This window comes from Colius striatus, chromosome 1 (genome assembly GCF_028858725.1).
Source record: "Colius striatus isolate bColStr4 chromosome 1, bColStr4.1.hap1, whole genome shotgun sequence".
Taxonomy (NCBI): domain Eukaryota; kingdom Metazoa; phylum Chordata; class Aves; order Coliiformes; family Coliidae; genus Colius; species Colius striatus.
Window position 1 is genome coordinate 1,730,943 of NC_084759.1, and position 16,625 is coordinate 1,747,567.

The 16,625-nt window shown below is 65.9% G+C and overlaps 1 protein-coding gene across 3 annotated transcripts; it reads right to left on the reverse strand.

The window, feature by feature from the left end:
* Window positions 1-2,658: 2,658 nt before the first annotated feature.
* RNF121 (ring finger protein 121) lies at window positions 2,659-14,599 on the reverse strand. Of its 3 annotated transcripts, none has more exons than XM_061990181.1 (8): window positions 14,496-14,599; window positions 13,428-13,569; window positions 12,351-12,505; window positions 10,886-10,993; window positions 9,921-10,041; window positions 8,013-8,146; window positions 5,438-5,539; window positions 2,659-3,614 (listed from the first exon to the last, which is right to left on the reverse strand). In XM_061990181.1, the coding sequence occupies exons 1-8, from the start codon at window positions 14,582-14,584 to the stop codon at window positions 3,494-3,496; spliced, it is 972 nt and encodes a 323-aa protein (XP_061846165.1). In that variant the 5' UTR covers window positions 14,585-14,599; the 3' UTR covers window positions 2,659-3,493. The 3 variants fall into 3 exon arrangements, with proteins under 3 accessions (XP_061846165.1, XP_061846182.1, XP_061846174.1); XM_061990190.1 differs by having other exon boundaries at window positions 3,500-3,614; window positions 8,013-8,166; XM_061990198.1 differs by lacking the exon at window positions 10,886-10,993.
* Window positions 14,600-16,625: the final 2,026 nt, after the last annotated feature.

Here is a 16,625-nt window from a genome sequence, read left to right on the forward strand (position 1 = left end):
GTGCCCCCATCTCCCCGTGCCCCATCTCCCCGTGCCCCATCTCCCCGTGCCCCCCATCTCCCTGTGCCCCCATGTCCCCGTGCCCCCATGTCCCCGTGCCCCATCTCCCCGTGCCCCATCTCCCCGTGCCCCCATCTCCCCGTGCCCCCCATCTCCCTGTGCCCCCATCTCCCCGTGCCCCCATGTCCCCGTGCCCATCTCCCCGTGCCCCCATCTCCCCGTGCCCCCCATCTCCCCGTGCCCCATCTCCCTGTGCCCCCATCTCCCCGTGCCCCCATGTCCCCGTGCCCATCTCCCCGTGCCCCCATCTCCCCGTGCCCCCCATCTCCCCGTGCCCCATCTCCCCGTGCCCCCCATCTCCCCGTGCCCCCCATCTCCCTGTGCCCCCCATCTCCCCATGCCCCCATCTCCCCATGCCATCTCCCCGTGCCCCCCATGTCCCCGTGCCCCATCTCCCCGTGCCCCATATCCCCGTGCCCCCCGTGCCCCATCTCCCCGTGCCCCATCTCCCCATGCCCCATCTCCCCGTGCCCCCCATCTCCCCGTGCCCCATCTCCCCGTGCCCCCCATCTCCCCGTGCCCCATCTCCCCGTGCCCCCCGTGCCCCAGCTCCCTGTGCCCCCATCTCTCTGTGCCCCCCATTTCCCTGTGCCCCACATCCCCCGTGCCCCCCGTGCCCCATCTCCCCGTGCCCGGTCCTGCTTGGCTTCACGCCCCCCGCAGCTCCTCCCAGGGACCCCCCCGCCACGGCTTCGCTCCGTGGGGCCAGCGCCGAGGGGCCTGAGCAAGGGACGGGGGAACCCCCCGCGGGGCTTTCAGGAGCCCCCCCGGCGCGGGGACGGGACCCTCAGCCCCGGCACGGAAAACCCCCAAAACCCCCCCACGGCCGCTGCTCAAAGTCATGTCCCTGCAGCGCAGCACGCGGCGGGGGGCGCATCGGGGGGCTCATCATGGGGGTTTTCATCGGGGTGGGGGCTCATCGGGGGGCTCATCATGGGGGGCTCATCATGGGGGGCTCATCGGGGGGCTCATCATGGGGGGCTCATCGGGGTGGGGGCTCATCGGGAGGCTCATCATGGGCGGCTCATCATGGGGGGCTCATCGGGGGGGCTCATCGGGGCGCTCATCGGGGCGCTCATCATGGGGGGCTCATCGGGGTGGGGGCTCATCGGGGGGCTCATCATGGGGGGCTCATCGGGGGGAGCTCATCGGGGGGCTCATCATGGGGGGCTCGTCGGGGGGCTGATTGGGGTGGGTATCGCGGGAGGGGGCTTGGCGGGGAGAGGGGGAATTTCGGAGGCAGGGAAGAGGTTTATTGGAGGGAGGGGGCTTATCGGGGCAGGGGGTTTATGGGGAGACGGGTTCGTCGGGGGGGCTTTACCAGTGGGAGGGGGTTTATTGGGGCAGGGGGTTTACGGGGAGACGGGTTTCATGGGGGGGGGCTTTAGAGGTGGGAGGGGTTTTATCGAGGGAGTTTATCGGGGGAGGGGGTTTATGGGGGGCTTTATTGGTGGGAGGGGGTTTATCAGGGAAGGGGGCTTATCTGGGGAGGGGGGGTTTATCGGGGGAGGGGCTTTACCGGTGGGAGGGGGTTTATCGAGGGAGGGGGTTTATGGGGGGGGCTTTAGAGGTGGGAGGGGGTTTATCGGGGTACGGGGTTTATCGGGGGTTTATCGGGGGAGGGGCTTTACCGGTGGGAGGGGGTTTATCAGGGAAGGGGGTTCATCGGGGGGGCGGCTTTAAGTGTGGGAGGGGGTTTATCGGGGGGACGGAGTTCATCGGGGGAGGGGGGGTTTATCCGGGGAAGGGGTTTATCCGGGGGAGGGGGTTCATCGGGGGGCTTTATGGGGGGGCTTTACGGGTGGGAGGGGGGTTATCGGGGAAGGGGGATCATCGGGGCAGGGGGTTCATCGGGGGGGTGGCTTTACGAATGGGAGGGGGGTATCGGGGGAAAGGGGATTCATAGGGGGAGGGGGTTCATCCGGGGGAGGGGGTTCATCCGGGGGAGGGGGTTTATCGAGGGAGGGGGTTTATCAGGGAAGGGGGTTCATCGGGGGCGCCTTTACGTGTGGGAGGGGGTTTATCGGGGGGACGGAGTTCATCGGGGGGGGGTGTTTATCTGGGGAAGGGGTTTATCAGGGGGAGGGGGTTCATCGAGGGAGGGGCTTTCTGGGGGGGCTTTATGGGTGGGAGGGGGTTATCGGGGAAGGGGGATCATCGGGGCAGGGGGTTCATCGGGGGGGCGGCTTTACGAATGGGAGGGGGGTATCGGGGGAAGGGGGTTCATAGGGGGAGGGGGCTTATGGGGGGGCTTTATGGGTGGGAGGGTGTTTATCAGGGAAGGGGGTTTATGGGGGGGCTTCACGGGTGGGAGGGGGTTTATCGGGGACGGAGTTCATCGGGGCAGGGGCTTTATGGGGGGGCTTTAGGGGTGGCAGGGGGTTTATCAGGGAAGGGGGTTTATGGGGGGCTTCACGGGTGGGAGGGGGTTTATCGGGGGGACGGAGTTCATCGGGGGAGGGGGTTTATGGGGGGCTTCAGGGGTGGGAGGGGGTTTATCAGGGAAGGGGGTTTATGGCGGGCTTCACGGGTGGGAGGGGGTTTATCGGGGAAGGGGGCTGCGGGGCCGCGGCCGCTCAAGAACCAGCCCGAGCCGCGTTTCCAGGACTCTCCGTGTTCTCTGCTCGCTTCTGCGTTTGGCACGAAACGGTCGCGACGCGGCTTCACCCGAAACGAAACCGAAAGGTCGCGGCGGGGCACGAGGCGCCGGGACACCCCCTCCCCACCACCACCCCCCACCCCCAAAACGCCGCGGGCTCGGGGGGGCTTCGTCCCCCATCCCGCCCCAAACCCGCCCCCCCCCGTCCCGGTGCTGCGTGGGGAGGGGGCGGCGGCGCGGCGTGGGGGGGACACACGGTGCGGGGAGGGGGCTTCTGCCCCTCGCCCTGTCCCTTTCCGTCGCACAGTGCCGGAGGCAGCGCTGCCCGGCCCGGCGCCCCCCGCCCCCAGCCCGCACCGGCGCGGCGGGACGGTCCCGGCTGCCCACCCCGGGGGGGCGGGGGGGAGGTAGAAAAGAGGGGAGCGTACAAAAAGGGGAGGGGGGGTCCCCGGGGCCGGAGTGGGGGGTCGTTTCCTCCCGCTGCTGGTGGCCAAGAGTCCGGCCCGAGGGGCGCCAGGGTGACCCCGAGCAGTGGGGATGGGGATGGGGGGGTCAGAGCAGCCCCCGGCCCTGGGGGCTGTGGGAAGGGGCCGGGGGGGTTTGGGGGTGGGGGGGTGGAGGCTGTCGGCTTCTACACTCGTTAAATTAAATCGCCTTAAAAACAACCCAACCCCCCCAAAAGCAAACGGGAGAAACGAAAGGGGGGGGTGTGTCCCCCACCCCCAGCCCCCAGCCCCGGGCTCAGCCCTCCCCGGCCCCGCTGCCCTGGAGCCGCCCGGGCGGGGGCTGCGGCCCCGGGAGCCCCCCGGGCCACGCTCCTCGGCGAGCTCCGCGCTACTCCAGCCCCAGGATGTAGTTGATGCCCTGCACCAGCCCGATGATGACGGGCTGCCAGGCCACCAGGTACCGCAGCCAGTCCAGCAGCTGCCCGTACATCACATGAGGCCGCTCCCAGCTGGGCACCAAGGAGTTAAAGGGGGGGAGAAGCTTTTGGGGGGGTCCTGGAGGTGTGTGAGACCACCAAGGGGCCCTGGGAGGCGGGGAGGGGCGGGGGATGGGGGGGGAAGGGGGTGTGGGGAGGGGTCCCCACTTCGACATCCCGTCCCGTGGGCTGCGTGGGATGTGACCCCCGAAGCGGGGGGCGGTGGGAGTCACACCCCGGGGGGGAATGAGGGGGAAAAGCAAAACGGGGCTGAAGCCTGAGGGGGGTGGGAGGGGCCTGGGGGGTGGTGGGAGGTGGGAGGGGGCTGAGCGAGGAGAGGGGGGCTCAGGCAGGACAAGGGGGCTCAGGCAGGACAAGGGGGGGCTGAGGCAGGACAAGGAGGGGCTGAGGCAGGGCAGGGGGGTTGAGCAAGGACAAGGGGGACTGAGGCAGGAGGTGGGAGGGGGCTGAGGCAGGACAAGGGGGCTGAGGCACGACAAGGGGGGCTGAGGCAGGAGGTGGGAGGGGGCTGAGGCAGGACAAGGGGGCTGAGGCAGGACAAGGGGGGCTGAGGCAGGAGGTGGGAGGGGGCTGAGGCAGGACAGGGGGGCTGAGGCAGGACAAGGGGGCTCAGGCAGGACAAGGGGGGGCTGAGGCAGGAGGTGGGAGGGGGCTGAGGCAGGACAAGGGGGCTCAGGCAGGACAAAGGGGGCTCAGGCAGGACAAGGAGGGGCTGAGGCAGGACAAGGGGGCTCAGGCAGGACAAGGGGGGCTGAGGCAGGACAAGGGGGGGCTGAGGCAGGACAAGGGGGCTGAGACAGGACAAGGGGGGCTGAGGCAGGACAAAGGGGGGCTGAGGCAGGACAAAGTGGGCTGAGGCAGGACAAGGGGGGGCTGAGGCAGGACAAGGGGGCTGAGGCAGGACAAGGGGGGGCTGAGGCAGGACAGGGGGGCTGAGGCAGGACAGGGGGGCTGAGGCAGGACAGGGGGGCTGAGGCACAACAAGGGGGTCTGAGGCACAACAAGGGGGTCTGAGGCAGGACAAAGTGGGCTGAGGCAGGACAAGGGGGCTCAGGCAGGACAAGGGGGGACTGAGGCAGGAGGGAGGGGGTTGAGGCAGGATAGAGGGGGGATGAGGCAGGACAGGGGGGCTGAGGCAGGACAAGGGGGCTCAGGCAGGGCAGGGGGGCTGAGGCAGGACAAGGGGGCTCAGGCAGGACAAGGGGGGGCTGAGGCAGGACAGGGGGGGGCTGAGGCAGGACAGGGGGGGGCTGAGGCAGGACAGGGGGGCTCAGGCAGGACAAAGTGGGCTGAGGCAGGACAAGGGGGGGCTGAGCCAGGAGGTGTGAGGGGGCTGAGGCAGGACAAGGGGGGCTGAGGCGGGAGGGAGGGGGCTGAGGCAGGATAGAGGGGGGATGAGGCAGGACAGGGGGGCTCAGACAGGACAAGGGGGCTCAGGCAGGACAAGGAGGGGCTGAGGCAGGACAAGGGGGGGATGAGGCAGGACACAGTGGGCTGAGGCACGACAAGGGGGCTCAGGCAGGACAAGGGGGGCTGAGGCAGGAGGTGGGAGGGGGCTGAGGCAGGACAGAGGGGGCTGAGGCAGGACAAGGAGGGGCTCAGGACAAGGGGGGCTGAGGCAGGACAGAGGGGCTGAGGCTGGAGGTGTCAGAGGGAGCTGAGGCAGGAGGTGTGAGGGGGGCTGAGGCAGGAGGGGTTTGGGCAGTCTTTTGGTCTCTCAGTGGGGCCTGTGCCCCCCAGCCCAGCTCCCCCTGAGCTGCAGGGTGCCAGGCAGCAGCCCCCCAGCCCCTGTGCCCGCCGCTGCCGCCCTTCCCCGGGCGCTGGGCAAAGGATACGGGTTACTGAACATCCTCTTGAGATCCACCTTCTCCTTGCAGTAGGGACACGTCTGCTTCTTGCCCACAATGCACCAGCCACGGATGCAGAACTCGTGGAAGCTGCCAGAGCAAGGTTAAGGGGCAGCTCAGATGCTGGGGGGGGCTGGAGGAGAGATGATGGGGCCATGGGGAAAGGGCTTTGGGAAGGGGATGGGGCTACAGGCAATGGGACATGGCTATGGATGACAGGACAGGGCTGCAGGAGATGGGACATGGCTACAGGCAATGGGACAAGGCCACAGGCAACAGGCCATGGGCTACAGGCAATGGGACAGCGCTACAGGCAACAGGTCAAGGGCTACAGGCAACAGGACAAGGCTACAGCCAATGGGATAGGGCTACAGACAATGGGACCAGGCTACAGGCAACAGGCCATGGGCTACAGGCAATGGGACAAGGTTACAGGCAATGGGACAGGGCTACAGCCAATGGGTCAGGGCTACAACCAATGGGATAGGGCTACAACCAATGGGACAAGGCCAACAGGCAACAGGCCATGGGCTACAGGCAATGGGACAGGGCTACAGGCCATGGGACAGGCATGGGGCTGTGGGGTGACACCAAGCCCACAGGAACCCCTCCAGCCTGGCCTCTGCCCCCCAAAGCCCCCTCCCCAGCCCCGGGGCAGGGGGTGCTGAGCAGCCAGGACCCCCCCTGGCCCCACACAGGGTCAGTTCCTGGCACAGACCCCTCCCAGGAGCTGCTGAGGGGGGAACCTGTGACTCTGGGGTTTGTGGTGTGACATTTAGCTCTGGAAACCCCCCCTGTAGGAAGGGCCTGGCCCAGAGCTGAGTCACCACAGGGAAAATCCCTCCCCTGAGCTCCCCCCAGGCTCAGTTTCGGTGTGAGCCAGAGGAAGTGACTGAGGGGACACGTGGGCTGGGCTGTGACACAGCCAGGGATCACCCAGCTGCAGCAGCATGACACAGGCTGGGCCCTGGGGGCTGCAGGGTCCTGAGGGCACAAGACATGGGGCTGGAGGGCTCTGGGGGCTGGAAGCCACAGGGCTGGAGCTCCCTGGGGACAGAAGGTCCCCAAGGGCTGGGAGCCATGAGGCAGGAGGTCCCTAAGGGGGGAACCCATGGGGCTGGAGGTCCCTGAGGGGAGAAGCCATGGGGCTGGAGGTCCTGGGGGCTGGAGGTCTCTGGGGGAGAAGTCATGGGGCTGGAGGTTCCTGAGGGCACAATCCATGGGGCTGGAGATCCCTGAGGGGAAAAGCCATGGAGCTGGAGGTCTCTGGGGGCTGGAGGTCCCTGGGGGAGAAGCCAGGGGGCTGGAGGTCCTGTGGGCTATAGGTCCCTGGGGGAGAAGCCATGGGGCAAGATGTCCCCAGGGGCTGGAAGCTTTGGGGTGGATGGTCTCTGGTGGCAGGAAGCCACAGGGCAGGAGATCCCCAGGGCCAGGAGGTCCCCAGGGGCTGGAAGTCATGAGGCACGAGGTCCCTGGAGGCAGGAGGTCTCTGGGGGAGAAGCCACAGGGCTGGAGGTCCTGGGGGCTGTAGGTCCCTGAGGGGAGAAGCCATGGGGCTGGAGGTCCCCAGGGGCTGGAAGTCATGAGGCAGGAGATCCCTGAGGGCAGAAGCCACAGGGCTGGATGTCCTGGGGGCTGTAGGTCCCTGAGGGGAGAAGCCATGGGGCTGCAGGTCCTGGGGGCTGGAGGTCCCTGGGGGGAGAAGCCATGGGGCTGGAGGTCCTGGGGGTTGGAGGTCCCTGGGGGGAGAGGCCATGGGGCTGGAAGACCTGGGGGCTGGAGGTCCCTGGTGGGAGAAGCCATGGGGCTGGAGGTCCCCAGGGGCTGGAAGCTCTGGGGTGGAAGGTCTCTGGGAGCTGGAAGTCTCTGAGGGGAGAAACCAAGGGGCTGGAGGTCCCTGGGGGCAGGAAACCACAGGGCAGGAGATCCCCAGGGCCAGGAGGTCCCCAGGGGCTGGAACTCATGAGGCACGAGGTCCCTGGAGGCAGGAGGTCTCTGGGGGAGAAGCCACAGGGCTGGAGGTCCCTGAGGGCAGAAGCCACGAGGCTGGAGGTCCTGGAGGCCTCTGGGGGGAGAACCCATGGGGCTGGAGGTCCTGGGGGCTGGAGGTCCCTGAGGGGAAAAGCCATGGGGCTGGAGGTCCCTGAGGGCAGAAGCCGTGGGGCTGGAGGTCCCTGAGGGGAGAAGCCATGGGGCTGGAGGTCCCTGAGGGCTGGAGGTCTCTGGGGGAGAAGCCATGGGGCTGGAGGTCCCTGAGGGCAGAAGCCATGGGGCTGGAAGTCCTGGGGGCTGTAGGTCCCTGGGGAAGAAGCCATAGGGCTGAAGGTCCCCAGGGGCTGGAAGCTTTGGGGTGGAAGGTCTCTGGGGGCTGGAGGTCCCTGGGGGCTGGAGCCACGGGGCTGGAGGTCCCTGAGGGCTGGAGGTCCCTGAGAGCAGGAGCCATGGGGCTGGAGGTCCCTGGGGGCTGGAGCCATGGGGCTGGAGGTCCCTGGGGGCTGGAGCCACGGGGCTGTGTGCCCCAGGGGCAGGAGGTGCTGGGGCAGGAGGCCAGGGAGCAGGATACACGTGGTTGCAGGACAGGCGGTAGGTGTTCTCGATGATCCCCTCCTCGTTGACGTCCACGAAGATCTGCTGGCCACAGACTGCACAGACACTGTCTGAGAGGTGCTTGGTGGGCATCCCAGAGGCACTGTAGAACTGCCAGGGCACAGGGAGAGCTGTGACAGGGGGGGACAGGGCCCAGGCAGGGCCAGGTCTTGGCCCCTGTGGCAAACAAACGGCTACAGCAGGACATGGAGCTGCTGAGGCAGGTGGGGGCCTGGCACAGCCCATCTGCCCCCTCCCCGTGCCCAGGACACCCCCCTGGGCTCCTCTGGCCTCCTGGGTGGTGAGGGCATAGGCTGAGGGCAGGACAGGCAGGAGGTCACAGCCCTGACCCAAGGTGACAACGTAGGGCTGGAGGTGGAATATGGACAGAGCTCCCAGAGCCCTGCTGGGCTTGGCCACAGCCCTGGGGAGCCTGAGCCCAGGCACTGAGCTCTGGCTGAAGCAGCTTTCCACAGCATCACACTCGTTGGGCTGGGAAAGCCCCTGGAGCTGCTGGAGCCCAGCCCTGAGCTCACCCTGCCACAGCCAGCACTGAGCCACAGCCCTCAGCACCTCACCCCAGGGCTTTGGGATCCCTGCAGGGCTGGGCACTGCCCCAGCTCCCTGGGCAGCCTGGCACAGGGGCTGACACCCCTCTCAGGGAAACAGTTCTGCCTCAGCTCCAGCCTCAGCCTCCCCTGGGGCAGCTCCAGCCCCTTTCCCCTTGTCTTGTAGCTCAGGAGCAGAGACTGACCCCCCCATCTCCAGCCTCAGCCTCCCCTGGGCCAACTCCAGCCCCTTTCCACTTGTCCTGGGGAGAAGAGCCCAACCCCCAGCTCCCTGCAGGCTGCTGTGAGGGAGTGTCAGAGAGTGCTGCTGTGTCCCCTCAGGCTCCTCTTCTCCAGGCTCAGCACCCCCATTCCCTCAGCCCCTCCCCAGCCCCTTGTGCTCCAGCCCCTTCCCCAGCTTTGTGCCCGGCTCTGGCCACGCTGCAGCCCCTCAGTGTCCCTGTGGCAGTGAGTGAGGGGCCCAGCACTGACAGCCCTGCAGCTGCAGCCTCCCCAGGGCCCAGCACCGGGGCCGTGTGTTGAGGTTTCCCCTCCCACAGCCTCTGGTCCCGTCCCCAACAACCCAAGTGCTCGAGGCTCGGAGCCCTTTCAGCATCCCGGCCGCCCTCCCCTGGCCGCTCTCGGAATCCCTCCTCAGAGCTGTGAGAGCCCAAGCACGGGGCCCTGCGGTTGTGGGGCCAGGGGGCTTCTCCTGGTGCCCACCACCCCTCTCCTGCTGCCCAGTGCCCACCTCGGGGAGCCCCAGTGCGAGGGGCCCCCCAGCCCTGCAGCCGAAAGCTCAGAGAGGAGGAAACACAAAGTCCTGGGGCCCTAAGGAGGCCCCTTGACCTGCTCCACCCCTGCCCCAGGTCGTGTCTTTTGTGGTCAGGTGGGTTTGTTTGGTCCCAGGGCAGAGATTCGGGGGCAGCACTGTGGGCAGGACCGTGCCCCCTGTCCCAGGGGCACAAGGAAGCCCGTGGCCTCAGCCCTTCCCTGCTGCACTCGGGTCCTGGGGTAACGGCCCCCAGAGCCCAGGTGCCCTGCAGCACTGCAGAGCTGGAAGGCCCAGGCAGAGAAATGATGTGTCAGGAGTTGAAAGGGGCTGCAGAGATCCTCCCAGGCCTCTTGCTTCGTGCTTCTGGGGCTGGGGAGAGCTTTTGCTCTTCAGGAAGCACCTCGGAGCAACCCGGAGTGAGCCCCAGCAGCAGCCTCAGCGAGCCCTTCCTCCAGGAGGGAGCTTGGGTCAGTGGGGAAAGGCTCCTGCTGGGTTGGGGTGTTTCAGGGCCCCTCAGAACAAGGCAGGAGCCTGTCCTGGGGATGCCCTGGCAGCAACTCACCCCGATGGTGGAGGCCATGTAATCAGCACACATCTCGGCGAAGTCCCGCTCCAGCACCCCGTAGTACAGCCCGTAGAACAGCAGGGAGATGCCGAAGTCCATGGCGTCCTCTGGTTTGATTCTACGACAGAAGAGCCCAAATGACACTGGGAGCTGTTTGTTTTGGAGGGGAGAAGGCTGGAAAGGGGTGGGGAAGGGGAAAAGCAGCGTGGTGGTGACACAGCCCCCCGTCAGCAATGCGTCTCCTGGGAGCTCAGACAGCCAACATCACACACCCCTGAGGGCTCTGCTCACTGCCCAGGCAGGGAACCAGCCTCTCAGAGCCCAGAACAGCTCAGGCTCTGCACAGGGCCCTGGCCAGGCCTGGAGATGAGGAGCCTGAGGGGAGACAGGAGCCCTCTGCAGCTCCCTGACAGGAGGCTGTGGCCAGCAGGGAGTCGCTCACTGCTCCTGAGCTACAAGACAAGAGGAAAGGGGCTGGAGTCAGCCCAGGGGAGGCTGAGGCTGGAGCTGAGGCAGAACTGTTTCCCTGAGAGGGGTGTCAGCCCTGTGCCAGGCTGCCCAGGGAGCTGGGGCAGTGCTCAGCCCTGGAGGGATCCCAAAGCCCTGGGGCTGAGGTGCTGAGGGCTGTGGCTCAGTGCTGGCTGTGGCAAGGTGAGCTCAGGGCTTGCACTCCATGACCTCAAAGGTGTTTTCCAACCACAGCAGTTGGCTGCTGCTTTGCCACCGTGCCTGGGCTGGCTGCTGGCACAGGCCCCCCCTTACCAGGCCAGCACAGAAGCCCCACTGCCCAGCTGGAAGCATCGAGCATCCAGGCAGCAGCATCTCCCCTGGGACACCCCCAGCAGCGAGGGGACTCCCCCAGAGCCTCTTTGCCCCTCTCTCATCAGGTGCCAAGGCCACAGTTCCAGAGCCAGGCCTGACCAGCCCTTGCCCAGGGAACGGGACGTGGAGGATTCACTCACCTGAACAATAAATTGAGCCCGAAGAGTGTGAACATGACAGCCATGTAGCCCACAATGCCAGTGGCATAGCTCATCTTGTAGATGAGGAGAAACCATTTATAAACCAGCCTGCAAAGGAGCCAGACAAGCCTTTCACCACTCCACTGCCCCCAAAACAAACCCTGCCAGGCACCTTCCCCTCGGCAACCCGTGTGGGCAGCACAGCTCCGAGGGACAGACCCTGGCACGGCCCACTCGAGGGGCCACACTGCTGACCACAGACCTGGGCACCCCCTGAGGCTGCTGTGCCCTTGGTGAGGCCACTGGCACAGCACAGGTGGCAGCCTGCTCTGTTCAACATGTGTGGCAGGGTCAGGCAGCAGCTCAGGCTGCAGCTGGGTGGGTGTGTGGGTGTGTGTGAGGGCAGGAAGGGGCTGCACAGGGCCCTGGGCAGGCTGCAGCCATGGGCTGAGGGCAATGGGATGAGGCTGAACAAGGGCAAGGGCCAAATCCTGCCCTTGGGCCACCCCAAGGCCAGGCAGCTCCAGGCTGGGGCAGAGGGGCTGGGAACTGCTGCAGGGAAAGGGCCTGGGGGGGTTGGTGCCAGGGGCTGAGCAGGAGGCAGCAGCGTGCCCGGGGGGGCAAGAAGCAAAGGGCAGATCCAGCTCTGGGGTGGCAGCAGGGTGAAGGGATTGATGATGCCCTGTGCTCAGTGCTGGGGAGGCCTCACTTCAAAGCCTGTGCTCAGTGCTGGGCCCCTCAGTGCAAGACACACAGAGGCAGCAGCAGAGCTGGGGAAGGGGCTGGAGCACAAGGGGCTGGGGAGGGGCTGAGGGAATGGGGGTGCTGAGCCTGGTGAAGAGGAGCCTGAGGGGACACAGCAGCACTCTCTGACACTCCCTCACAGCAGCCTGCAGGGAGCTGGGGGTCGGGCTCTGCTCTCCAGGACAGGAGGAAAGAGGCTGGAGTTACCCAGGGGAGGCTGAGTTGGAGACTGGGGGGGGTCTGTCTCTGCTCCTGAGCTACAAGTGACAAGAGGAAAGGGGCTGGAGTTGGCCCAGGGCAGGTTGAGGCTGGAGCTGAGGCAGAACTGTTTCCCTGAGAGGGGTGTCAGCCCCTGTGCCAGGCTGCCCAGGGAGCTGGGGCAGTGCCCAGCCCTGGAGGGATCCCAAAGCCCTGGGGCTGAGGTGCTGAGGGCTGTGGCTCAGTGCTGGCTGTGGCAGGGTGAGCTCAGGGCTGGGCTCCAGCAGCTCCAGGGCCTTTCCCAACCCAGATGATCCTCTGATCTCCCTTCCCAGTGCCCACTCAGGTGCCATGTGTTGAGGCTGGCTGCCAGCAGCCCTTGGAGACTCACACTGACCAACAGCTCAGGCAGGGGCTGCACAGCCCTGGGGGGCAAAGTTTAATGCCCAGCCTGTGGGAGGAGACTGGAAAGAGCCCCTTGTAATGGTCCCAGTGAGGGGGGAGGAGGTTCCCCTGCACTCACCTGGGTGTTGTCTGTACCAGAGGTTTTCGTGTCGCCCTGAAGGTGACAAACGCTGTGACTGCTGAGAACAGCACCCAGACCAGCAGGAACCGCCACCAGTTGAGCTTGATGGTGAAATACAGAGGTACCACCCACATCTGGAAGAGGGTCACCATCTGTGGCAACACAGGAAAGGCATTTGGGGCCCATTTTCTGCTCAACAGGCAACACAACCACAAGCCCCCACCAGTCCCAGAGGGTCCCAGCTGTGCAGCCAGAGAACAGGCTGAGCCTGACCTGCAGCTGAGCTCCCACAGCACTGCCAGAGGGAAAGGGGCAAAGAGGGACAGGTCAGTGCTCCAGGAGGGGGGCAGGGGGCACCTGGAGACACTTGTTGGGAGGAGGTCAGTGGGAGGTTGGTTCAGGTGCAATGGGAATCTCTGACCAGCAGCAAGTGGCAGGTTGCAGCAGCACAGGCTGGGGGTGAGCTGCTGGAGAGCAGCTCTGGGACAGGGAGCTGGCACTGCTGGGGGGCAGCAACTGGGCTGGTGGGCAAGAAGCCAATGGCAGCCTGGGGGCATGAAGAGAGTGTGGGCAGCAGGGCCAGGGAGGTTGTGCTGCCCCTGTGCTCTGCCCCAGCTGCAGTGGGGAGGCCACATCTGCAGTGCTGTGGCCAGGGCTGGGCTGCCCAGCTGCAGAGAGACAGGGAAGTGCTGCAGAGAGGCCAGTGCAGGGCTGCCAAGGTGCTGAGGGGCTGCAACATGTGTGTGAGGAGGAAAGGCTGCAGCCCTGGGGCTGCTCAGCCTGGGGAACAGAAGCCTGAGCTCAGGGGCACCTCAGCAACACTCACAAGCACCTAAAGGCTCCTGCAAGGTGCTGAAAGGCTCAGGAGCAAGTGCTTTGGTGCTGAGGGGAGGGAGCCCTGGCCCAGGCTGCCCAGGGAGGGTGTGGAGGCTCCTGCTCAGGAGGTTTCCAACCCCAGCTGGACACGTTCCTGTGCCCCCTGAGCCAGGGGCAGCTGCTGGAGCAGGGGCTGGGGCTGCAGCAGCTCTGCAGGGCCCTGCCAGCCCCCAGCACTGGTTGGGGCTCATCACTCACGTTGTAGGAGCGTGGGTGCCGCTGCTTCCACTGCACCAGCAGCAGCTGTGCCAGCACCAGCGTGGCGATCAGGATCAGCACCATCTCGGCGTGCATGGCCTCGTGCCCGCGGTGCTTGGCGTGCATCCGTGCGTGCTCCACCCTGCAAACACACACACACACACACACCCCCGGGGCAGCAGCAGCCCCAACACACCAGGGAGGCAGGAGAAGGGGGAAAGGGCTTCCCCAGGGTGAGCTCCTGTGGAGGGGGGGAGGCACAGGCGAGTCCCAGCACGGCACAGCTCAGCAAGGCCGGCGAGTCGCTGCTCTGGGCAACCCTGGCACGAGCCACGTCCCTGGTCCTGCCACACACAACACCTGGGGATCCTCTGCAGCTTGTGCCACCCTCCAAAGCACAAGGCAGAGCTGCCATCTGTAAGCTGCCCACTGCTGAGCTGGAAGAAGACTGGGCACTTCCAGGGAGGGGAAACCCGACCCAGAGCCTGCAGCCAGCCCACAGCCCCCGACCTTGAGCCGCCCTCTGTGCAGGGAACAGCCCGGCTCAGCCTGGGCACTGCCCTGGGGCTGGGGGGAGGAGGAACATCCAGCAAGCAGCTGCCAGCAAAACCAGGGCTGGTGCCTTCCAGGGCAGCTCAGAGGGTGCCCTGCAGGGAGGGCTGAGCCTGTGCCTTCCCCACCTGAATTCAGTGCCTCAGGGGCCCAGCACTGCTGAGAAATCCCTCCAGGGCTGGTGTGGAGAGGCTGGGGCTGGTGTTTGGGGTGGCCAGTGGCAGGACAAGGGGTGAGGGGCAGAGGCTGGGACACTGCAAGTGCCCCTGGCCCAGGAGGAGCAAGTGCTTTGGTGCTGAGGGGAGGGAGCCCTGGCCCAGGCTGCCCAGGGAGGGTGTGGAGGCTCCTTCTCTGAGGTTTCCAACCCCAGCTGGACACGTTCCTGTGCCCCCTGAGCCAGGGGCAGCTGCTGGAGCAGGGGCTGGGGCTGCAGCAGCTCTGCAGGGCCCTCACAGCCCCTCTTGTGGGGGACTCTGTGAGCAGGACCCCCCTGGGCTGCCCACAGCACACACTCACCTCCATCTCTCCTCCGGGGACAAGTGTGACAGATCCACCTGGGGAGGGAAAGAAAAGCCCAAACCACCACAGAAATCAGCTGCTGGCATTTGGGAGCTGCAGGGACAGCCCAGAACTTCCTTGCTGCATGTCCTCAGGTGGCAACAATGGTGGTTTGTGCCCAGAGGGATCAGAGTGACCCCGTGAGTAGCCCCAACACACACTCTGTCACCTCCTGCTGCCACCCACCAGCTCCCAGGATAGCTCTAGGAGAGCTTTAAGATGGGAAACCCTGGATCCTGAAGCTTTAGAGGCCAAAGTCTCACTGTGCCCACAGTGACACCACAGCACAGAGCTGTCCTTCAGCCCCTGGGCAGAGTGGGGAGAGCTGCAGGGCCCCCAGGCCTCTGCCACTCACAAATACCCTTCCCCTTATGCACCATGTGAATCACAGAACCAGGGAACTGTTTCACTTGGAGAAGCCCCTGAAGCTGCTGGAGCCCAGCCCTGAGCTCACCCTGCCACAGCCAGCACTGAGCCACAGCCCTCAGCACCTCACCCCAGGGCTTTGGGATCCCTCCAGGGCTGGGCACTGCCCCAGCTCCCTGGGCAGCCTGGCACAGGGCTGACACCCCTCTCAGGGAAACAGTTCTGCCTCAGCTCCAGCCTCAGCCTCCCCTGGGGCATCTCCAGCCACTTTCCTCTTGTTTTGTAGCTCAGGAGCAAAGACTGACCCCCCAGTCTCCAACTCAACTTCCCCTGGGACAACTCCAGCCCCTTTCCTTTGGTCCTGGGGAGCAGAGCCTGATCCCCAGCTCCCTGCAGGCTGCTGTGAGGGAGTGTCAGAGAGTGCTGCTGTGTCCCCTCAGGCTCCTCTTCTCCAGCCTCAACACCCCCATTCCCTCAGCCCCTTGTGCTCCAGCCCCTTCCCCAGCCTCACCCTGCAGCCTCTGTCTCCAGGCTCTTGCTCCTTCAGCCCTCTTGCTCCAACTCCAGCCCCTTCCCTCTTGTTTTGGAGCTCAGGAGCAGAGACTGACCCTCCAACCTCAACCTCCCCTGGGGCAACTCCAGCCCCTTCCCTCTTGTCCTGGGGAGCAGAGTCTGATCCCCAGCTCCCTGCAGGCTGCTGTGAGGGAGTGTCAGAGAGTGCTGCTGTGTCCCCTCAGGCTCCTCTTCTCCAGGCTCAGCACCCCCATTCCCTCAGCCCCTCCCCAGCCCCTTGTGCTCCAGCCCCTTCCCCAGCTGCCTCCTGCTCAGCCCCTGGCACCAACCCCCCCAGGCCCTTTCCCTGCAGCAGCTTCCCTCTGCCCCAGCCTGGAGCTGCCTGGCCTCTTGGGGTGGCCCAAGGGCAGGATTTGGCCCTTGCCCTTGTTCAGCCTCAGCCCATGGCTCCAGCCTGCCCAGGGCTGGGAGAGAGATGGAAAAGCAAGGACTTGCTGACTGCTCTTTCCTGTGCTCCCTCTCATCCCTCTCCTCTCCCCAGGCACAGCACCACAGCCTGGGCTTCACCCCTCACCCTGGGACTCTCCTGGGGCTGAGGAAGCAGCAACTTCACCCACAACACACAGCAGATCCCTCGGGGCTGCTCCCCAAAGGCTGCAGCCAGCAGCTCCCATCACACCACACGTGGGCACCTCACTTCCCCTGCAGCACCCACAGATACCCTGAGTGAGGGGGCAGAGGAACAAGCTGCCTGCTGCTGCTCCCCAGCTGCTGTCCCTGCCACAGCCTCAGGCCCTGAGGCCCAGCTCCCTCAGCTCTTCTGCCCCTAAAGCACCCAGCACGGGGGGGAAACTTGTGTGTGTGGTGGCCAGTGGCAGGACAAGGGGTGAGGGGCAGAGGCTGGGACACAGCAAGTGCCCCTGGCCCAGGAGGAGCAAGTGCTTTGGTGCTGAGGGGAGGGAGCCCTGGCCCAGGCTGCCCAGGGAGGGTGTGGAGGCTCCTTCTCAAGGTTCCCAACCCCAGCTGGATGAGTCCCTGTGTGCCCTGCTCTAGATGCTGCTGCTCTGGCAGGGGGTTGCACTGGGTGAGCTTTGCAGGTCTCTCCCAGCCCTTGAGACTCTGTGAATCAGACAAACAACTTGGAGACAAATCTCAAGAGCCCCCAGAGTGGGTTTTGGAGAGGGAGTCAGTGAGAGCCTGAAGGGATCA

What these genes read in the sequence shown, in the direction of transcription:
- RNF121 (XM_061990181.1), bottom strand. Translation starts at nt 14,584, where the DNA reads ATGCCAGCAGCTGATTTCTGTGGTGGTTTGGGCTTTTCTTTCCCTCCC. An exon ending in GGGCTCAATTTATTGTTCAG is followed by an intron (nt 10,042 to 10,885) that starts GTGAGTGAATCC and finishes CTTCTGTCGTAG; the next exon opens with AATCAAACCAGAGGACGCCA. An exon ending in CGCCTGTCCTGCAACCACGT is followed by an intron (nt 5,540 to 8,012) that starts GTATCCTGCTCC and finishes TTGCTCTGGCAG; the next exon opens with CTTCCACGAGTTCTGCATCC.